This window comes from Mus pahari, chromosome 5 (genome assembly GCF_900095145.1).
Source record: "Mus pahari chromosome 5, PAHARI_EIJ_v1.1, whole genome shotgun sequence".
Taxonomy (NCBI): Eukaryota; Metazoa; Chordata; class Mammalia; order Rodentia; family Muridae; genus Mus; species Mus pahari.
In genome coordinates this window covers 163,243,750-163,266,424 of record NC_034594.1, presented here as the reverse complement: position 1 = coordinate 163,266,424, position 22,675 = coordinate 163,243,750, and the positions used below count along the sequence as shown (strand labels likewise).

At 48.0% G+C, this 22,675-nt stretch overlaps 2 protein-coding genes across 2 annotated transcripts in view; one reads left to right on the top strand and one right to left on the bottom strand.

Annotated features, from left to right (window-relative positions):
* Positions 1 to 6,675, top strand: part of Ppp2r5a (protein phosphatase 2 regulatory subunit B'alpha) — a 44,160-nt gene extending 37,485 nt beyond the window's left edge. Inside the window, exons 7-13 of the mRNA XM_021197888.2 lie at positions 1,591 to 1,699; positions 2,201 to 2,254; positions 3,527 to 3,577; positions 3,732 to 3,851; positions 3,936 to 4,063; positions 4,667 to 4,768; positions 5,540 to 6,675. Coding sequence (XP_021053547.1) covers positions 1,591 to 1,699; positions 2,201 to 2,254; positions 3,527 to 3,577; positions 3,732 to 3,851; positions 3,936 to 4,063; positions 4,667 to 4,768; positions 5,540 to 5,672 — 697 coding nt within the window. The 3' untranslated portion in view covers positions 5,673 to 6,675. The remainder of the gene's footprint in view (positions 1 to 1,590; positions 1,700 to 2,200; positions 2,255 to 3,526; positions 3,578 to 3,731; positions 3,852 to 3,935; positions 4,064 to 4,666; positions 4,769 to 5,539) is intronic.
* Positions 6,676 to 8,203: 1,528 nt separating this feature from the next.
* Positions 8,204 to 22,675, bottom strand: part of Pacc1 (proton activated chloride channel 1) — a 24,389-nt gene continuing 9,917 nt past the window's right edge. Inside the window, exons 3-8 of the mRNA XM_021198474.2 lie at positions 19,070 to 19,279; positions 17,238 to 17,389; positions 12,841 to 12,983; positions 11,023 to 11,167; positions 9,790 to 9,897; positions 8,204 to 8,744 (exon numbers count right to left, since the gene is read on the bottom strand). Of these exons, the coding sequence (XP_021054133.1) occupies positions 8,583 to 8,744; positions 9,790 to 9,897; positions 11,023 to 11,167; positions 12,841 to 12,983; positions 17,238 to 17,389; positions 19,070 to 19,279 (920 nt within the window). The 3' untranslated portion in view covers positions 8,204 to 8,582. The remainder of the gene's footprint in view (positions 8,745 to 9,789; positions 9,898 to 11,022; positions 11,168 to 12,840; positions 12,984 to 17,237; positions 17,390 to 19,069; positions 19,280 to 22,675) is intronic.

Here is a 22,675-nt window from a genome sequence, read left to right as displayed (position 1 = left end):
CTGATGCCCTCTTCTGGTGTGTCTGAAGACAGCTACACTGTACTTACATATAATAATAAATAAATCTAAAAAAATATGAAACAAAATGACAAGAAATGTTGAGGAGAATGTAGAGAGAGAGGAATCCTTATAGACAGCTGATGGGCATATAAATTCATTTAAACACTATGGAAATCAGTGTAGTGCTTTCTCAGAAAACCTTCAAATGGAACGACCTCAAAAAATACTCAAAGGAATCTAAGTCTCTGTATGACAAAGATTGCCACACAACTATATTGATTGTACCACGACTCATAATTGGCACCTTAGAGGATAAGTCTAGGTATCTGTTCACAGATGAATAGATAAAGAAAATGTGATGTGTATGCACAGTGTATCTTTTATCTAAACATAAAAGGAAAAATACTGTCAGTTCCAGGACAATGGGTACAACTGGAACTTATCACATTAAGCCAAGAAAGTCAAACTCAGGAGGACAAATATAATGTTTTCTCTTAAATGTGAAATCAATATATATATATATATATATATATATATATATATATATATACATGTGAAAATAAATGTGGAAATGAGACTAGGGAAAGAGGGCTAGTGGGGAGGTGGGATAGTACCAATGTGCTAAAAGTACATGATATGCTTGGATATATATCTTTATGAAATTTATCGCTGTGTACAATGAATACATATCAATAGTTTTAAAAAATATTTTGAGGAATACTAAATTCAACCTTAAATACTGTCTTGATAAAGTTAATTCTCTTGAATTATAACTTAAAAGTATTAGAACGAGAAGGAGGGAAGGAGAGAGAGAGAGAGAGAGAGAGAGAGANAAAAAAAAAAAAAGAATTAAGTTACTGAAAGAAAGTTTTATGTATGTAACAGGTGGAGTTGAAATGAGTTCCTATTTAAGAGTTTAGAGCACAATGCTAGATGTCCTGGGCTCAATCCCTAACAGAGGAGAAGACAATTTCAGGTTTCAGGGCCTTGGCATGCAGATGATAGATAGATAGATAGATAGATAGATAGATAGATAGATAGATAGATAGATAGATGCAGTTGTCATTCATTCCATCAGACATAATTCTTACCCAAGCTGGGCAGTGGTGGCGCATGCCTTTAATCCTAGCACTTGGGAGGCGGAGGCAGGTAGATTTCTGAGCTATACAGAGAAACCCTATGGGGGGTGCAGGGAGAGAGGGAGGGGAAAAGAGAGAGATCGTTCTTACCAAATGTTAATAGGTCATCTCCAATCCAACTGCTCCTTTAGAAGAGTCTTTGGTTTTATATACACATGTCCTTTCTGTTCACTACATACCAGTAATGATAGAATTATCTTAATTCCAGATTATTCAGAAATGTCAGGGAAACTCCCCGATTATCACTGAACATGCTGGGAATTCTAACAGCATTGAGACAGTCAGTCCTGTTGCTTTAAGAGGGGAAATTAAAGGCAGCTGTGTAGATCTCAGCAGTGACAGTCTGTAGACACCAGATTACAGGCTGCCCTACAACTCCCCAGTGCCGTTTGTGATGTAACTTGTGGAAACAGTGACTACTTAATCCTTCCCTGCCTTTTCTTCCCTCTAGTATCATCAATGGCTTTGCATTGCCACTGAAAGCAGAGCATAAGCAGTTCCTGATGAAGGTTCTTATCCCTATGCATACTGCAAAAGGATTGGCCTTGTTTCATGCTCAGGTAAATTTCAGAAAAATTACAAATGGATATTTCCTAAAACAAATATAAAGGCAAAAAAAAAAAAAAAAAAAGAGAGTTATTGAGGTGCTAGTTTCTTGTAAAATTAAAGAATGTGCTTTCGCAAAATTTTTATTATGAGTTTGTTTACATACTACTACTGTGGTTTTGACTTAACAGAAAAGATTATCAAAAAGTTTACTTCTTATATTTAGGTCTGGGACCTAAATTACTTAGTTGTGTGACCCTCAATGAATCTCACAGAGATGCAGAATGATGTTAATGATCTATTAGGTCTTGGTCACTATTAACATTAGCACTAAATGGGTGTTTTTATGTCTAAGTCTAGAGCTAACAATCTGTTGAACTTAGAACTTTAATAGGAATATATTCATATCATAATGCAACTTAAAACTAGAGTGACATTTTGTGTCAGTGTGAAACTATCCCGCTATCCCTAGTGTTACGTCACTAACATCTCTTAAACTTGCCTCTGCCCTTTAGCTGGCGTACTGTGTTGTGCAGTTCCTGGAGAAAGACACAACGCTGACAGAGCCGGTGAGTGTTCACTTCCTGTTCATGCACTTGTCTAGCCACTGGTGTTTCATTGCAGCCTGGGTAGTCAGTTCTCACACAGTGGGAGCAGCTTCTTGGAGCCTGAGAACGGAGCATGCTCAGGAGGCAGGAGGCATAAACTGAGGGACTGATAGTTAAGATGTAGGTAAGATGTAGGTAAGATCCAGAGACTACAGTGAACTCTTAGCCCTCCTCACTCAATCCTTCTGTCACTTCTTACTGTGAGAACACACGGAGTCCCAGAACCATTCCCTTGAGTTTTGTTCAGAAATAAAAAGATAAGAAGTGTTTCCTCGCCTTCAGTTTGGATTCCAGTCTTAGAAACACTTAGTCATTGAGAAAAGTGATTAAGATGAGCCAGTGTGAGAGCAGAAGGCTCAAGCTCAGCCCTAATGAACTCTGTAACCTTTAGCCTAGCTGATCTAGAACTGTATTTAAGCTAGACTGGCCTCAAACTTGTGATCCTCCGGCCTCAGCCTCCTAAATGCTGGGATTTTGAGCTCACCCAACTCACTATACAAACCTTTGTATCCTTAAGTAAAATGAGTGTTTGGTAGAATGCTTTCTAAGCACTTTAAATATAAGTACTGAAACTGAAGGACTAAAATTCATGTATTTAGGCAAACCATAGGGGTGCTTGAAATTTGATATACATGGCCCAATTGTTTAAATAGATGGTCTCCTTTTAAAAATCTCATTTTGCCCTGATTTTGTCAGTCATAAAACAGGTTCGGGAACTCTAGATAATGAGAACTATCTGTTAGGATTACCTGTGATGAGCTGAGGCTTGAGCCCAGTTGGTAGGGTGCTGGCCTTGCATGCACTGGGCCCTGGGTTCAATCCCCAGTTACATTATTCGGTCTTGGAAAAACAAAAATGTTCTCATAAAACAACTTCCTTCACACCAGACATCATTTTCTTGTGCTGTAAGTGTCCACTCACGTTGGCCATGTTCCATGAAGACCACAGACTTTGCTCAGCTGTGTGTAGTACCTAGAGCAGTGTCTGGCACGGCCCAGGCTCAAGTCCACAGCTAAGTAGGGATTTTCATGAACTGAGTGCTGAATGCTTGACTTCAGAAAGAGGAAATATCTTGAGATTAACTCGCTAGTAGAAGTGGTAAGGTCTGGCTGTGTCCCAGGCTGGTCTAGAACTTGGAATTCTCCTGCCTCAGTACCTCCAAGTACCAGGATTGTAGACATGTACTGCACACCCAATTATTGAATTCACTCTAAACTTCGCTGGTTTTTGTAGGTGATCAGAGGACTGTTGAAATTTTGGCCAAAAACATGCAGTCAGAAGGAGGTGAGTTTTTTTGTTTTGGTTATTTACATCAAGACTTTGCAATCTTGACCTGCTTTGTGAACTGTACCCATTTCCTAATGTACAGATTTGCCCTGTCTACATTAGCATCATTTGTAAATTTTTTAAAAGAAAAAAAAATTTTTTTTAAACCTAGGTGATGTTTTTAGGAGAAATTGAAGAGATCTTAGATGTCATTGAACCAACACAATTCAAAAAAATTGAAGAGCCGCTTTTTAAGCAGATATCCAAGTGTGTCTCCAGCTCTCATTTCCAGGTACCGGCTTCCTTTCTCTGTGACATTTTGATCTTGTGACATCCTTTTTCCCTGCGAATTTTGAGGTTTCTGATGTCTTTTTAGGTTGCAGAAAGAGCACTGTACTTCTGGAATAATGAATATATTCTTAGTTTGATTGAAGAGAATATTGATAAAATCCTGCCAATCATGTTTGCCAGCTTGTATAAAATTTCCAAAGAACACTGGAATCAGTAAGTTTTTGTTGTTGTTGGTTTCAATTTAACATATAGTTTGAGTAGCACAGGCTAGCCTTGAACTCAGGCTCTTGGCTCAGCCTCAGCGCTGACACAGGCGTGTCCCACCATGCCCGACTCTCATGTACTTCACATGTTACTCTCTTTACTTTCTTAGTTGAAGCCTGGACAGATCTGTGACCTATACTGAAGGGTAGCGTCACAGTTGTAGACACTGCTTATCCTAATAAAGCTGTCTGTGAATGTTCCTCAGCAAATGGTCTTCCCAGCTTGCGGTCCAGTGCCATCATGTGGCTGAGCCAGCTGCACCCGGCCTCCCCCAGCTAGGAGCCGAGGACCATAGGGAGATGTGGCATTCAGACATTGTGACTTTTGTGGCATTTTTATCTTGCTACCCAGGGTCTAAGATGAGACTACAAAACTCACATGAAGAGAACCAGAACATTGTATCTACACAGGAAGAGTGTAAACATTAGAATCTCGTCCGTCATCTCTGGCCTGTGTGACCAGACTGTTTGCACTTTAGTTCCAGCATCTGACATTAATTATGCATTCAGTGTTGCTGGCCTCTAACCCAGAACTGTCTTCTCTTTCTTTCAGGACTATTGTTGCACTGGTGTACAATGTGCTAAAAACCCTAATGGAGATGAACGGCAAGCTTTTTGACGACCTTACTAGTTCCTACAAAGCCGAAAGACAGAGGTACTTGATGAATTTTGACAATTCCGTGTTATTCAGTTCAGAAAGGTCCATCTCTTAGTCGTTGGATCCATGGTGAATACATATGCATTATAATTTGGAAGCCTCTGAGCACTATGGCCATTGTCCAGTGAAGTAATCCTGGTATTTTTATAACTTTGTTAAGGCCATGACTTTCCTCCTCTAACAGACTGTGGTTTAAGTGTGGATCATGTTCATCCAGATCTCAGCTGAGACATAAGATTTTTCCCGAGAACTTGATAGTCCTGGTGCTGTGGACCATCAGAGTGGTATCTGAAGTCAGCATACCGTCACAGCTCTGGCTTAGGAAGCCAGTCAGAGCTCTGTGACTTTAAGGCCAGGAAGACACAAACAAAAACCTCACAAGGTTCAGGTGGAAATTAGAGCCATGATCCGAGTCCACAAAGCAACAGGCAGGAGAGGTGTGTGAACCAAGACCTAGAAATAAAAGCCCTAGTTTGCAGCCTGTACTTTACTTGTCTAGTTTTAAAGATCACTCAGGGTTTGAACATAAACTGACTGGTGGGTAGATTGCCTTTCTGCTGGTGTGGAAGGGCAGGGCTTCTACCTCTCCCTAGGAGGCCCGAGTGTTACTGTAGCTGACCTAAAGGCCTCTAGTGACTACGGTGAGTTAGTGCCATGTAATACCACGCGTGTCACAGAAGCCATGGGCACTGAAATGCTTGCTGCCCACAAAGCCACCAACCAGTGTCTTTCCTGAGCTTCCCATTAAAACTGCTGATCTCTCTACAGAGAGAAGAAGAAAGAACTGGAACGGGAAGAGTTGTGGAAAAAACTAGAAGAGCTGCAGCTGAAGAAGGCTCTAGAGAAACAGAACAATGCTTACAACATGCACAGTATTCACAGCAGTACCAGTGCCAAATAAAGACCAGCTCCCCCTGCTGGGCGGTAGTTTTGTACACCTTTTTTTTTTTTTTGGAATATATAAAAACTTCAGAGCAGACCTCATCAGTATAATATAATTAGGAGGCCAGTTTTTCCTGGCAAGTGTAAAAGCGCAAAGAATTATGGACTAAAACATAGCCCTGTGCTGTATCATGGCCACAGTATATTGTAAACTCTGTCTAATCATGGATTGTGTCACTGTCATCTGTTGAGTGAGGTGATCGTGGGAGTGGCGAGCGTGTGTTGCGACTTGAGCCCGGTTGTGCTGCACACACAGATGAAGCCGTCCTCTGCACACTTCCTTTATCATGTATTTTCACCTGGCTGCACACCTTGGTGCTGCACACCTTGGGTACATCTGAGGAAAGAGCCTTCGTAAGATAAGCGGAGGTGTTGCCCTTCCCTCACCTCTCCTAGAGAGGTGGGGGCGGGGGATAAGAGCCCAGCCTCCTTAAAGACACTGCCATACTCTGGGTTTTACAACATCTTACATTTCCAGGCTTCTGAAGCACAAAGTATTAAAGTTGGGGGGAAAGTAAACCAAAATCCTGATGTTCCCAAATTCCCCCTTCAGCAGCAGCGCCCCGGAGCGTGTGCGCAGCAGCACAGGCCACGGGTGGACCCGAGGCTCACCTCCTTCATTCCTCTCCTCCAAGGCTGGAGGCAGGGCCTTCCCAGTCCTCACCCTGCCAGTCCCCAGGCCTGCCTACCTGCAGGGTGGAGGTTCTGGGCCCCACAGTGTGATGCAGACTGCTAGCTGTCACTGCCTGGCTTTATTTAAAGGAAATGCAGTAGGTGTCCTCTGAATTGACTGTGTAGAAGCCTCGTATGTTTTTACCTGGTCAGGTATTTTTCACACTTGTTGTTATCAGTACCATTCCAGCCTCTTGCCTTGCAGTTGTATGGAAAACTGTTTTATAATGAGAGATCTTCACTGGGGATTGAGCAGCATTTAATAAAGTCTATGTTTGTATTTTGCCTTATGTCATTTGCTCTTTTGTCTCTGGAAGATATTTATATTAGAAAATTATAACTTATGGATGTACTGTAATTAGAATTAGGATGTTTGTGGTCCATGGATCAGGAGTCTAGCCATTTAAACAATCTTTTCATAAAATCTCAAGCTTCTTGTCCCTCTGTGCCCTAGGACAGGTTTAACATTAAAGCTAGTTTTAACTAAAATGGGAAATCTCAGAATCCATGACAGTAGCCATTCTCGGAAAGGCAGGGAGACTGTAACATGGTTTCAATTAAACCCCATTTTAGAAGGAGCACAGGGTTTTTGTTGCTGTGACAGCAGCCTCCATGACTCTGGACAGACTCCCTTGTAACACAGTGGCCTGTAGTTTTTGCTCTCTTTTCAAGCAGTGGGCATCCCAGGGAGGGCCACTGTGGTTCAGTAAGGCTGCTCCCTTTAGGTCTCTGCAGAACAGCCCTGGGTAATCCCATACAAAACACAGGGTTGCCTTTCCATAAAGTGGAAGTCGGGTTTTTATTCTATGAATAGGCAAAAATACTTCCTAGTTATTTAAAGCAAAATTAAAAGCAGCTCAACTTTCACAATATAGTGTTCACTGAGGCAGATATTTAACTACTGAAGTGCTATGCAACTATGAATTTTGTAACCAGGGCCCTACATGGTAAGCACACATCCTGTGGTTGGGCTGCACCCTTGTGCCTCAACTTTCTGTCCTTCACATATTTTTAATGCTACTGATGCTTTATGCTTGGTATTTGTGCTAAAATCATGTTTTATAATAAAAGTTTAGGCTAAAAATCTAAATTCTTGTCTATATGTGTGAGACAAAGGTAGCAGGAATATTTCACTGTACAAGTTTATTTCTAGGGATTTGGGCAAAAACAGTTTCTTGCTGCTAATTTAGAGACAAAAATGTCCTCCTTATACCTGTGAGCATTTCCCTTCCGATTCCCTAAGGCTTAATTACAAGTTCTTCAGTGTTGCTATGTTCCCTCTGGCCACATGTGGAAAATAGAGTTTTTGGGTTTATGTAGAGGTGCTGTTTATCAAAGCCCTAAAGACCACCCTTTTAGGTATGTGTTTCTGAAGGACACAGCGACTAGCTCATGTGGTGTGTCTGTCCCTCTTGGCCACCTGTCGTCAGTGCCCAGTTTACCTTCCCGTTAGCAATGACGTGTGCTGGATTGGACTCGCACTACCTTCTGCGTTTGCTGGTCATACAGCACCAGTGTCCAAGTGTTGCTGCCCGCTGGCTTACTGGGTATTCACTCATCCCTTTTGTGCTAGCCCAACTATTTACCTGTTAATGAAATCAAGATACGCTAAGTAGGTGCCTACTGTATATACCTCTGCTGGCACTTCTAGTGCATCAGAAATACAATCACAAGTTTCTAGTCACCTTTAAGGCCTCGTGTAAAGCTGGGGGGAGTGGTGTAGGCTCTTAGTCTCAGCAATGGGAAGGCACAAGGAAGGCCTGGTCTACACAGTGGTTACAGTGGGGCTACATTTAAGGGAAAAGAAAAAGTCTGATCTAGGCTCTAACAAGTTCTTGTTAAGTAACAGTAGATGGTATAAAAGGAATTCTGTGTACAGGGCACATCAGTCTACTTTAAAGAAAAAAAAATCCTAAGGTAAAGAAGCAGCCTTAACCTGGCGCTTAACTATTTAATGACCAAACAGGAGGAAGCCGCCTTCTGCGAACCTCTCCAAGGCACTAGGCAGCTCTGCAAGATGTCTGTTAATAATTTAAGTACTTAAATAAGTTTCAGGTTATTCACTGGGTGTTTCCCTCCGGAGCCGGGTTTGAGCATCCAGTGCGACGGATGGGGCTGTCCTTCCCTGCAAGGTCCCTTCAAGTGAGTTCAGGATTGCTGGTGTCTCGCTTTGTCGGAATGCCGTGGCACCTGCGCTTCAGCTTATGTGGTTTGTCGCCTGGCCTCTCCGTTTAAGGTATCGTTTCCTGATTTTGATCATCCATTTTACGCTTAGTTTGGCAAACTCTGCTGCTTTAAACAATGCCAGGAAGGCCCCGCAGAGCAGGGCGATGGTGTTCCAAGGATTGGCCGTGATTATCTGTGGGGCAGACAAGACCGGGATTGCTGGTTGGCAGCAGCCTTGACTCTCTATGTCTCAGACTTTGGAGCCAACAGAGAGACACATGCTTCTACTCTATCGCTGCTCAGAAGGGAACTGTGAGCCCCTCCACATAAAAGGATTCCTCCTCAAAAATCTTTGTGTAAATAAGACATTCATAGTGAGCTTAATCTAATAAGTGACCCAAAGAAATTTCCCTAAACTATACCCCAGCCACAAGATTGGTCCCCCTCTGTCTGATCTCAGCTACCTCCACCTTCAGCTGTCCCCCTCACACTCATCCTGGGGACTCTACCACCAGGCCAACTCGCCTTCCTTCTTTCCCGCTCTGGGATGTTCTCCTATCCCGACTTAATCCCTCCAACTCAGCACTTTCTATCCACTCGGCCAAAGCGCTTTTTCCTTCAACAAAGTTGTTTATCCCCCTGAGCCCTGTGACAGCTGTGCACTGTTGGGTATGATTTAAAGAAATAGCTTGGCCCCCATTAAATACTCTCTTATCTCTATGCAGTGCTAATAGATGGAATGCAGGCCTTGTACATGCTAGATAAGCATTCTTCCACAGAGTCTACTCCCTCTCCAAACTCGGGGGGGGGGGGGGAGAGGAAAGGAAAAAAATCCACTTGTAAGCCAGGATAAGTGGGGTGGCCTGAGATGGATGACCCTGTGTTGTTTACATATGTACAGTGGGCACACCTCAGCTTGCACGATTCAAGGGACTTCAAAGGCTCTATTTGGCCCAGAGGCCTCTTATAACAGGTAGATCAGGTTCAAGGAAATCAGTGCACAGCTACAAACTGGTTCCTTTCTCCCTTTTCATCTTAGTAAGCCTCAAGCCTTCACCCCTCACACAAAGCCTGGGCCAAACTTGAGGGTCAGGAGTGACAGCAAAATATGTCTGTCTCAGACTCCATCCTGGGACCTGAAGGGCCCATGTTTGAGCTTTGGAATCTCTTGCCTGTTGCCACGATCATCCTGGGACATCTTGTGATAGTAGAGGAGGACCACTTTTAACAGTACTTACATCCTGGACCTTCTGGATGAAGGGGTCTTTCCATTCGAAGACTACAAAGAACAACTGAGCACTCCTCTCGGCTGCCGGCCTCTGGTCAATATAGTTAACCACGCTGGTCTAGGGGCAGAACAGACAGTTACTGCTTTTTTACCACTTTCGGGCCCTCTCTTGCCTGGACCCAGGGAAGTACAAGACCTTTTAAATGGTCCAGGAGCCAGGGCCTTACTGCAGCTGCCTCAGGTCTTTGGGAGAGAAAAGATCACAATGCCTGATAGTGCTTTGAATTGTCACCAAAATCTGCTATCAGGTGTCTATACTCAAGCCATATTCAGTCCACTTCAGAGGACAAATTCAAAATATTTAAGAGCTAAGTAGTCTAAGCCTTCGAGTCTACAGGGACAAAGTGTAGACCCCACTCCATACTAGGGGCTCTGTAAGTATTTAGTAGGCACACGTGATCAGCTGGTGAACTATACTAGAAGCTGTGCTGCACAGTGGAGGGGAGATGGGCTCCAGAGGCACAGGGCCACATGTGACCTGACATGTGACACTGGCCACAGGAAGATGATGATGAGATCTGTTGTAGGGCTGCCCCTGAGTAAGTGGTCAGGGACACCTCCAGCCTTTGTGGGGCTGGCAGTCACCTTACAATAACATCTTGTAGTCTTGCTTTCAGGGGTTGTCAACCCCTAAGGCAGGAAAAATCCTCTCTTGACTAGACCTAGGTGCCAGGGCTCCACATGCACAGGGAGTGCCTGGCTTTTTGCGGCTTCAGTGGGACCTTCAGAGGTCTGCTTGTGGTGAGGTAGGGCTCCCAGAGAAGCAAGCCAGATCCCTCTACATCCCCACAGCATGCCTTTCTGTCTTTCCTGGCTCTTCCCAGATGACAGTTAAAAATCCCCAGCAATCCTCCTGCCCCAACACCCAGCATTCTCCTGGCTCCTGGCCAAGAACCAAAAGCTTTCTGATTAGCTCATCATCTGCATCCTAGCAGGTCCTCACACCCCTCACTGTGCCTGGTCTCCCCAAATCTGCAACAATCCCTGGCAGCATTAGGAAATGTTTCCCACTTCTACAAGGCACAGAGATGGTGCTGTGGAGAACAGTCAGGCTGCTGTAGACTGCTTCCAGCGTGAGGCACCTTCACACGGGCTACTAAAGTTCTCATCCCAGGTCCCCACCCATCCCAACTGAAGTGTGGAAATCATCACATGTGCCGAGGAAACAAAACACAGTCACTACCTCTTGACGGAACTCAACAGCTTCTCGCCCGTCCTCTTCTTTGGTCTTCACCAGTGACATCTTGACCCAGGTGCGGAAGCCTCCGGAGAACTTCCAGCTGGAGTAGGCGCTCTCACAGGCCTGCATGAAGCCTGCCTTGTCCGGGCTTGGCGAAGAGAGAGAAGGAAGGTTCAGGTTAATCCAGGCATGCCTGACAGCTGGAGCCCAATACGGCCAAAGCAAACTCCAGTCCAGTCTCAAGCTGGTTTCTTTTCTGGTACAGAAAAGAAGTCTGTACCAGTCTCCCTCAAAACTGGCTGCTTTGCCAGGTTTGTTAGTTGGCATCAAAAGCAGTGCCTGGACCACCTATACCTCCATTTATTTTCCACCCATAGGAGGGCAGCATGATTCCTGTCCCTAACCCCACCTCCACCGTGGCACACTCCTCCCCTTTCCACAGCATCCCTCCCACCAGCTCAGTTATCCACACCCCTAGGTTTCCTGAAGCTCCCTGAAGTATGGCTTGCTGCACTCCTCAGTGACCTCAGCCTCCCTCCAAAAGGCCCAGCAATGGGTGCTGCAGGCACAGCAGAAAGGCCCAGCAATGGGCGCTGCAGGCACAGCAGAAGCAAAGCCCAAGTGAGCAAGCACAGACTGCAGTGTAGAGCCAGGCAGAGTGGTGCATGCTCGTCAGCCCAGCCAGGGGGAGGCTGAGGCAGGAGGGTTCTGAGTTCTAGGACAACCTGGGCTATAGAGTGATGCCAGTCCTCAAAAATAGGGCTTGCTGGCCCCTAAAAGGGACAGCTGTAACACACCTCACCTGAAGGGTCAGGGAACTCGGAACACTGAAGAAGAGAGGACAGGAGGAATGTAAGAGTCAGATGGTGAGGATATATACAATAAGACATCTTGGGACATGGCGGCCATTGACCTCACTGCATGTCTGCCCAGGGCTGGGCTTGCTGACACTGCATCCTGGGATCATTAGCAGTTAGTGACTGGTTGCTGGAGAGAAGCTATCATTTCCTTCAGTAGTGTAGCTACTGTTAGGACCACAGGTAGGCAACTCTAATTAAACTGTAGTTCACACAGGGAAAGACGGGAAGGTAGGTAAGGACCCGTTCAGCAGGGTCCAGTGGGAACGAGGGGAGGTTGGGAGAGAAAAATGACCAAAGTGCATTATATACACATGTGAAACCATCAAAGAATAAAGGCAACAGCAACAGTGCCCGACTGTGGCCTCTCACTAAAACAGTTCAGGATGACAGGGCTCTGACGGCTTCCCGGAGGGAGACAAGACAGATGGGCCATACGCTGGGAAGGTGCTGGCTAAGAGGTCTGGGGTGGGAAGGACAGCAGAGGCCGTATGTGACTTGCTGTTCAGGGGTATTGTCACCTCACTGCCAATGTAATGTATCTTCCTACATCATAAAAGTGGAGCCTGAAGCTCAGCAGGGCCAGACAGAAATATTCCTATCCTACCCAGTGTTTTAGGCTCTGGAGATGGCACTGCAATGTTCCCCAGTGTTTGAAATCAGCAAGAACTGTCTGCAGGCAGCACTCTGCAGGCAAGAAGGCTCTCAGATCACATGGAAGGCAGTTCCCTCTGCTTCTCAGCAGCCCAGGCTAACCAAGAACCCTCTCCAGGACAGCATGCATGCAGAGAGCAAGCAATGCTACATCCATGTTTGCTTGACTGCAGACAGTGTGATGGGCCACCAGGTCCTTAGGGTAGCTCCTGTTCTGGGCCAGTTCTGCTCCCCCCGTCACCCCCACATTTCCAGCATGGCCATGCGCAAGGCAGGAGACAGTGAGACCCCCTGAACTCTCAACAGCCACCTTTGCATGAACTCCCGGAAGGAAGAGAAGAGGAGGTAGTCTATAGCACTGAAGTCCTCGTTGCTCTGGTTCAGGCGGAACTGGAGGAACACCAGCTCCCGCTTCTTCACTTCCTGGGGCCCCTGGACAATCAGGGCTGACTGCTGCAGGGAGACAAAAGCCGGAGCCTCAGTGTTCGCTCGGAGCTCCCCTGACCCTGGCAAAGGCCCACAGAGACTTCAGCCACAAGCACTGCCAGGCAAACATAGCAGGTCACCCGGCAGCCTGCAGGGACTGTTGCCCAACTCTCCTGCCCAGGGATGCAAGCTGGCCCTGGAGACATCTCAGCACACACCCAAAGCCCAATTGTGTGTTGACACTGCTCTCTCTTCACAGGCTGCATATACTATGGAACATTTTTCCTGGGTAGGGGTGTCCCTTTCTGTCCCATGTGTTGGTGTGTCCCAGTTAACTTTGTCCCAATGTCTATTACATGGGGGTTTCCAAGTTAGTAAAGGGAATGAAGCCTGTCCATCTTTCTCGGATACCTTCTTGCTAAGGTATGCCAGTACTCAGCATTCCCCAGTATGTCCCTGTCAAGATTTTAAAGTTGTTTTTTTTTTTTTAAAAAGATTTATTTATTAGTATAAGCTGTCTTAAGACACACCAGAAAAGGGCATCTGATCCCATTACAGATGGTGGTGAGCCACCACACAGTTGCTGGGAATTGAACTCAGGACCTCTGGAAGAGCAGTCTGTGCTCTTAATCCGCTGACCCATCTCTCCATCACCCCATTATGATTTTTTTGTGTTTTTGGTTTTTTTTTGAGACAGGGTTTCTCTGTAAAGCCCTGGCTGTCCTGGAACTCACTCTGTAGACCAGGCTGGCCTCGGAACTCAGAAATCTGCCTGCCTCTGCCTCCCAAGTGCTGGAATTAAAGGCGTGCACCACCACGCCCGGCCCCATTGTGATTTTAAATCTTCATGTACATACTGCATATGCCTGGCTTTTAGTTTTGAATGTGGCTTCATAGCTAGCCAGCTCTCAGCCCTGCCTTTCTGAACCTACACTGCTCCTGGCCTGAATGCAGCCCACAAATGCACTGGCCTGTCCCTGAGCCAGGACTATGTTACCTGTTCCATAAGGTGACTCCGGCCTGGGCCAGTCCCTCCCACATTATTCTTCCAACATCCTAGTTGTTTCGGCACGTGCTCTCCTTTCTTCTGAATGTGCTTCCAAACTAGCTTGTAACGCTCAACTAAATGCATCAGGGCGTTTGACTGAGTCAAAGCCGACCTGATGGAGTAATGTGAGAGTATTTCCTCACTATCCCTCACCTCTTGCCTCTCACCTCCCAGGGAGCAGGTATGTGCGCAGAAGCTGACCATGACCATGTGGACAGGAATAACAGCACAAGGAACAACGCTGCTGGGCAGTCCCATGAAGCAGCAGTGCCTGTGTGAGCCTGCCTGCCTGCCGGCCCGCCAGTCAAGACACTCTCAGAAGCTGCCTCCCTCCTGGAGGGTGCTAGCATGCAGGAGCTAAGCTTGAACCCTTTGTCCTATGAGTATTTCAGGAGCTAGAGAAGCCCCAGAGACAGCGTGAGCTTCACCTGTGGGTGGTGGAGAACCAGGCACTGAGGAAACAGACTGGAAAGGTGGCGGCCCTGGCTGTACAAAAGGAAATCACTGGCTACAGGCAAGCCACATGAAATCCAAGGCACAAGAAACCAGGAAGGCAACAAAAGCTTGAAGAGTGTCCCAACAAGACCCTCAATGGGGGCCGCGGTCTCGGGACTCGGAGGCTCAGCCAGCCAGAGCCTGCACATTAACAGCTCACTGCAGAAGGGTGGTGGGAAGGGCAGGGGGAGAGCAGGCCACCTCAGCCCCAGTCCCCAGACGACTCATGCTGGAGGCTGACTGCAAAGAAGCAGACCCCAAGGACGGCAGCTTCCTAAGTCTGGTCGGATGTGGTTCTCAAGGCTTCCGGCATGCACATTAGCCTGTGGTGAGGCCAAGGCAATCGGCGGCATTTCTCTGAGAGCAGCAGGGAGGACTCCCTGCACACTTCAGCGGATGTGTGGACCCTGTGTGGACATCACCAGGGGTTGTAAGCAGCTGTGAACACTCCAGCCATCCCTGTCACATGGACACTCTGGTGCCTGAATCTTGCTCTTTACTTTTTTTTTTTAATTTTTTATTTTTTATTTTTTCGATTTATTTATTATTATATCTAAGTATACTGTAGCTGTCTTCGGACACACCAGGAGAGGGCATCAGACCTCATTACAGATAGCTGTGAGCCACCATGTGGTTGCTGGGATTTGAACTCAAGGACCTTCAGAAGAACAGTCAGTGCTTTTAACTGCTAAGCCATCTCTCCAGCCCCTGAATCTTGTTCCTTCCTCTGAGATGAAGTCTCACTGTGACACTCAGGCTGAACTCCTGGGCTTGAGCAAGGTCCTCGTGCCTGGGATACTTGGGTGCACACTCCCACGACAGTCTCGTTACATCATCACACGCCAACTTTTGCTCAAGGAGAAGTTGAGAGAATTTATTGGAGGGTCACAGCTTGTGGCTGGAAGGCGCTGATGATGATGATTAACCATCCCTCAGAGCTGGGGCAGTGAACACATCGATCTTCCTTCCCATGAGCACACTCTTCCTTCTGTGCCTCTTGTCTCTCTTAATCTTACGTTTATGTTATCAAGTATATAGCAATAAAAGTGTTGGATGTGGGCAGCTGGATCCTAGGAAGCATGCCAATCAACAGGGGAAGAGGTTCCCAGAACTGGCACAGCTGCGCACAGGGCTTCTCAGAATAAGGAAAGCCAGGGGCCTGTCTTCCTGACTGGATGCTGCTATTTCATTTCAAGTCCTTTTACTTCAACTTGGCTTCATGGAAACGTCTGGTGGCCACCAACTGCCCATTCTCAGTTAGGAATAAAGGATTCAGATACCGAGTAGTGGCCCAAAGCGGGGCATCTCCCCCAGCGCTTACGTCTGCTTGCCTAACGCTCTCCCTTGCCTGCTAGCAGACCAGGTTTTCACCTGAGGAGATTCCCGTGGCACTGATGGTCTAACCCCAGGCCTGTCTCCATGCTTGAGCAGAGGGCCTTCCCTCAGCCTGTGCAGAGACCGCTCTGGGCCTGGCATCCAGGGAAGCACCTTGCCCAGCAGCTCTGCAACCAGGAGCGACAAAGTCACATCAGTCAGACCTGTTCCAAACTCAGTCACCCTGAGCTGGGGGCTAGAAGCCAGCACTGCCCAACAGTCCTGAGCTGTTATGAGCCTTCCTTCTCTGACTAGCTCTTCCGGCCTACTGGTCTACCTGTGCAGCCCTTCTTGGTGCACAGGGCTGTCCTCATGCCCTACCCTACCCTGTTATACAGGAGTAGAAACCACTTCATCAGGCTGTGAGAGGTCTGAAGATCAACCAGGGCCTGGCATCGTTCCTTCTTTTACTTATGGTGGGTAAGACTGCCCATAGCAGGACACATGCACTGTCCTTTGCTTCTGTCCCGAGCCACAGCTCAGATTCTCCTCCAAGACCTTCTAAGCCACCACCACCTCCACCTTGCCCAGAGGCACAGCTGCACAGTGTTGGTCCTCTCTGCCACCACGGTCACTGCCTCTGTTTTGTTGCTGGGAAGGGACATCACGATCAAGGCAATAAAAGAAAGCATTTCACTGGGCTGGCTTACAGATTCAGAGGATTATAGTCCATTATCACACAGGCAGGAAGACATGGTGCTGGAGAAAGAGCTGAAAGCTTGCATACTTATCCACAGGCGGTGGGGGTGGAGAGAGAGAGAACACTCAACTGAGCCTAGCAAGGGATTTTGAAACCTCAAAGACTACCCCCATGATACACGTCCTCCAACAAGGCCACACATTCTAATCCTTCCCAATTGGTTCCTCTAACTGGGAACCAAGCATTCAAAATGGAGGCCATTCTCATTCAAACCACTATAGTCAGTAATGTCCTGTGCACACAAAGTTTCTGTGTTGATGGGGAGCTCACATATGGCCCCTTCAGTCCCTTCTAAAGGAGGGAAAAAGCCGAGACATAACAATGCAAAGCCATCTCCCTGCCCAAGGACCCTTATACACTGTGCATGGCTTGCCAGCTGAGCTGTGCTGTGTGGTGTGGACTGTCAGCAATCTTCACACTGGTGAAGATCTTCACGGATTCCTAGGCAGTTCCTGGAAAGTGGCATTTCCAGTCACATGGACAAGCAGCAGACAGACTACCGTCAGTCCCGCTACCCTCCCATATCAGAGTAAGAAGCCCCAGTAACATACACACCACTCTCTCATCTGCTGGGGACCAAGGGCCCCTGCCAACAGGCGACAGGGAAGAAAGGCTGGAGTCCTTAGGGTGTGTGGCTACCAGAACCCAGGGAAGCAGGCATTACCATGGTGTGGTTGGAGAAGGGGTGGGTGTAATTGATCCTCTGCGTGGTGCAGTTCCTGTCTCCTGGCTGGCCAGGGCTGGCAAGAGGTGGAATGACCTCATAGTGGTGCTTACAGCTGAGCAGCTGAGCCTGACCAGGGTATAAGGCAATCCCTGGAACAAACAGAAATTGGCAAGTGTCAGCAGTCACAGTCCTGAACACCCACCAGAACTGCACCCCCACCTCCTTGGGAAAGTACTAGGGCGGGAGCCAAAACGGGGGTGGGTGGGGCAAAGCAGAGCCCTACCCCAGAGAAGGGCACTCACCACTTCAGTCACTCCGCACCCTGCCTGGAACGTGGCTTCCAGGGCTCATAATGCTCCCGCCCGAGCACCTCCCCTCACAGCACTCTGATGCCTCCCAGGCCTGCCCGCCTGGTGCTGCAGAGGCTCCAGGCTGTGGATCTCCCCAGGGCTCATTTTCTATCCTCTGCTAGGAGATCTGGGATCACACAGCACATAGAGTGTAGGAGGCCACGGCCCCTCCCCTGGGCTACCTGAGTGACAATAGAGGGTTCTGAGCTCTCGGCTCGGGCTCCCAGGAGACACTGGTGATAGCACAGGCATGGAGGCAGAGCTGAGGGAGGAGAGAGGACACCGCAAGAAAAGCCCACGAAGAGCTAGAACAGACACTGCAAAGCCAGGGAGAAAAGAAAGAATCGGGCCTGGCTATAGGGTGATTGTCTGGGAGCTCCTGCAGGGAAAGTCCCAAGTCCCACTCCAGCCTGTGCACAGGATGTCCTGGGTGTCACTCGGGGCCAGAGTGGGTGGCACACTCACAGTGGGCTAGCCTGAGCCACATTCCTTCTCCAGTGCCAACCTACAGTGCCAGCTAGATCACCCACTCTGGCAGACAACAAGGATCAGTCGTTCCCAACATGTGGAGACAGGTACATGGAGCAGCCTGGAGCCCCTCTAGGCTAGGCTCTGCCTAGATGGCTGTTCACCAGCTTCTACACCCCATCACCTTCCTGCAATGTACTCCAGCATTGCCTCTCACTGCCTGAGGTGAACCACAACAGCCCCCTAGGCTCATGTGTCATATGCTCGGTCCCCAGTTGGTGGAGCTGTTTGGGAAGGATTAAGAAGTGTGGTCTTGTTGGAGGAAGTGTCACTGGAGGGGCAGGCTTGAGGATGTAAGAGACTGGTGTCCTCCTGCGTGTGCTCTCTGCTTCCCGCCCTCTAGCCCAGCCCTTCTTGCCAAAGCCTTTGCTCCTCCCTCATGGACTCTACCCCTCTGAAACTACAAACCAATCAAAAGCTTCCTTTTATAAGTTGCCTTGTGGTTTATAAGATGGTTCAGCGGTTAAGAGCACGGACTGCTCTTCCGAAGGTCCTGAGTTCAAATCCCAGCAACCACATGGTGGCTCACAACCATCTATAATGGGATCTGATGCCCTCTTCTGGTGTGTCTGAAGATAGCTACAGTGTACTTACATGTAATAAATCTAAAAAAATAAAATAAAATAAAAGTCGCCTTGCTCACAGTGCTTTGTTACAGCAACAGAAAGGAACCTAACACACTACCCTTCCTCTCTGGCCTCCAGCTCTGCCCCTCCCAGAAACCCTTGCTGCCCACCTCATGCCTAAGAAAGCCAGTCGTCTCCAACACCCACCCAGGGCTCCAGGGCGCCAGGCTCCAGGGCCTGGCACTGGCCCTCAGATGCCTGCCTACAACTATCTGGCTCTATTCTGCCTGTGCTGACAATGCTGGCTCAGGGAGGCAAGGCAGTGCCTGCTGACAGAAACCCCAAAGCTGGGGCACGGATGCAAGGCCCGGCCGGCAGTCCCTACCTGGAGCGTCATAGCGATCCACCTCCTTGTAAGACACAGACATGACAGGGTGCTTGAGCTTTTCCCGGAAGTCCGTGATGGTCTGGTAGACCAGGAAGACGGCCACTGCCATGAGCAGCAGGTAGATGAGGATGAGCAGGACCGAGAAGACATTCTTCAGGCAGGCCTTGCTGAAGCGGATGCTGCTGGAGGCAGACTCGTTGTCCACGCCTGCTGACAGGACACCAGGGTCACCAGAGACAGTCTAGGCCCTCACCTACCTTGTGGAGGAGGTGAGGCCGACCCTCATCACCAAGGGCACCTAGAAACATCAACTTCATCTCTCCCAGCCAAGGCCACCAACAACATTCTCATCCTTTAATCCTAGAGCTGCTCCTGTCTGCCATTCCTAGGCCCATTCTGAAGAACTGCTCATGGCCCACTCTGCCCCGTTTTCTTAAGCCTTTTCCCAAGGAGACCTTCTCTTGATGGCTAACATGACTGGGGGGTCTCCTTGCTGAGCGCCCCACTTGGCACCCTCTGCACCTGATGCAGAGGCCATATGACCAGCGACAGCCTGTTCCTAACGCTGCATCTCGTGTGACAGACTGTGTCCTGTCAAACCGAGAGCCACAACAAGCCCCTCCTTCCGTAGGTTGCTTCCTGCTGAGTATTTTTGTCACAGGAAGGAGAAAGGTAAGATCTGCATTACCCCACAACGCAATGAGTTTGAACTGGGGCCGAGGATGGGTTAGTGTAAATGAGTTCCTTAGGCCTGGGCTCTGCACACCAGAACACATGTGCAGAGCCCAGGCCATAAGGGTAGTGGGAAGGCGGCTTTCTCTAAGCTGAAGAGAGCTTCCACTAGAGACCATCTCTGTGGCACCTTGACCGTGGGTAGACACACGGTGCCAGGTGTGGGGGGTTCCTGTTGAGAGCCACCCAACACGGTGGTGGTTACAGCAAGCTGGGTTCACCTTCCCAAGGTGCTTCTGCTCCCCAGCTCCGACAACAGTGCCCTGAGGGAAAGCCCAGATGGCTGCGGCTGTGGCTGTGGCTGTGACTTCCAACAGGGACCAAGCAGTGTGGTCACACCAGTCTCAGTTGACAGCTGTAAGATCTGAACAACGTATCTGAAATGTAAGGAAGGCATTAAAGAACGGGCTAACACAGGCAGACTGTACAGGGAACCTACCCCTGGAGAGAACTGCACAAATGTCTAACTTTTTGTCCGAGGGTACATACCAACCCCTAAATGATGTGGTTCGGAGTAAGAGAGTTCAGAGCTGAAGGTGAAGGTGAGATCCTGAAAGCAGGCGAGCCGCAGAGCAGAGAGATCACTGATTCTGCAAATAACTGATATGCTGGGATCACTGGCTGGAGTATGACCCATTATGGAAATGGGTAACTCTGGCCACCACTGTGAGGCAGGCAGGACCTCAGAGCTTCAGCCTTGCCATGCTGCCTACCTGCTGAGACAAAAGGCACTTCAGAAGACCTCAACAGGGCCCAGAGCCCACACTGTGCCAATCGGTGGTGGCTGTGACGGTGGTCTCCTCCCATCTGACTAGGGGACACAAACCTCTGAGACTTTCCAGAGGGAGGATCTGCTGTCAATGTGAGCGGCATCTGCCGATGGGCACTGCAGATAGAAGTATCCCGAGGAAAGGTAGCACTGCCTGCTTGGCTGCCCTCTGAGTGGGTACTGCCAACCTCTGCTAACACCTAACGCCAGCTTCCCAGGCAGAATGCCAGCCGCTTTCCAGAAAACTTCCAGACCCGTTACTGCAAAGGGAAAGGGGGGCGGCCACTGAGCAGCTACTGGGTCTCTGCCTCTGCCACATACAGACAGCTACTGCTAGACTTTATCATGTAAGCCAGTCTAACAGATGCTCTTTGATGTGTACACACACAGAGAAGCAACAGACACATGTACTCACACATAGACATACACATGCATACACATGCAGTGTATTGGTTCTGTTCACTTAGAAGAACATGCCTAATACACCAGTGTTCAATCAAAAACTAATAGACTGGGTAGGGGAGCAGGGGCGGGGGGGATATAGGGAACTTTCAGGATAGCATTTGAAATGTAAATAAAGAAAATAATAATAAATTAATTAATTAATTTAAAAAAACTAATAGACATGGGGGCTAGAGAGATGACTGAGCACTGACTGTTCTTCTAGAGGTCCTGAGTTCAATTCCCAGCAACCACATGGTAGCTCACAACCACCTATAATGGGATTGTATGCCCTCTTCTATCATGCAGGCATACATGCAAATAGAGCAGTCATATACATAAATTAATCTAAAACAAATTTACTTGACATGTGGGGCTGCACAGAGGGTTCAGCAGACAAGAGCACTGGCTGCTCTTACAGAGGACCAGGTTCAATTCCCAGCACCCACATTGTGGCTGACACTCCTCTGTAACTCCAGTTCCAGGGAATTCAACACCCTCTTCTGACCACCATAGGCAGCAGGCATGCGCACGCGCACAAACACACACACACACACACACACACACACACACACGCACACGCGCGCGCACACACACACACACACATGTGCACACACACTAAACATTTAAAGAAAAAGGGAAGAGAGAATATGACATATTCACCAACACCAAGCATCCACAGAGACCAATGATCTGATAAGCTGGATTACTGGGTGGACATGGAAAGGTCATGTGTCTGTCCCAAGCTGCTATTCCTCCCCCTCTCCGTGTCATCTCCAATGCATATCTCTTCTAATTACAGCTGTGGCTCTGCAGCATCCATCTCTGCCACTCTCACTGTCAAACAGGATGGAAAAAAAGGAACCTTCTGCTTTCACCAACAGTGCCGCTCCCAATGAGTGCTTGCTTGCTACAACACTCTCTAATGACCCTGTAACACCAAAATCATCATTTTCTTTCCAAGTGAGATTTAGGCAGCTGTAAGCATCCGGGTTCTCAAGTAGTTAGAAGACCCAAAATCCATATCAGCTCATACTCTAAACCTGTGCGTTGTAAATCTATTCTTTCAGTCCAAAGAACAAATGAATTTCTCTCAAAATTCTGGTGCCATAGGTTCAGATTGGCCAGGCCGTCTCTGCTCCCCTTCTCTCTGTGCCCCAAATTCACCAGGACAAACGAAGGAAGCTATGGGCAGGTACTGCACTACCCAGCTGCAACTGGAGCCAGCATCACACAACAAACCCACTAACCGAGGTGTACTTTCAAGAGAAGGCCAATTACTACGGAGGCTATCAGGTAAATGGCAGAAATATCTGGTCCACCATGCATAAATCTTAACTGGAGCAAAAACAGATGAGAACTCGAGGTTGTATGATGCTTCTGAAAGGATGTGCTTATTAGCAAGAGGTCCCAAAGAAACTCGCATGGAGAAATGCCTGGTAAAGGATTTGAAATGTGACTACATAGTACAGGATGTGAACGAGAAACACGGGCGCTTGGCGAGAGGACTAGCAGGAAAGGCACAGGGCTTGCTCATCTTTCTTAATGGTTTTTGGAATACTTTGACAGCTAGGTGAAAACATTAAGGGAGAGAAACAAGAGAGAAAACTGTCTGGGAGGCAGAGGCAGGTGAACTTCTGAGTTCAAGGCCAGCCTGGTCT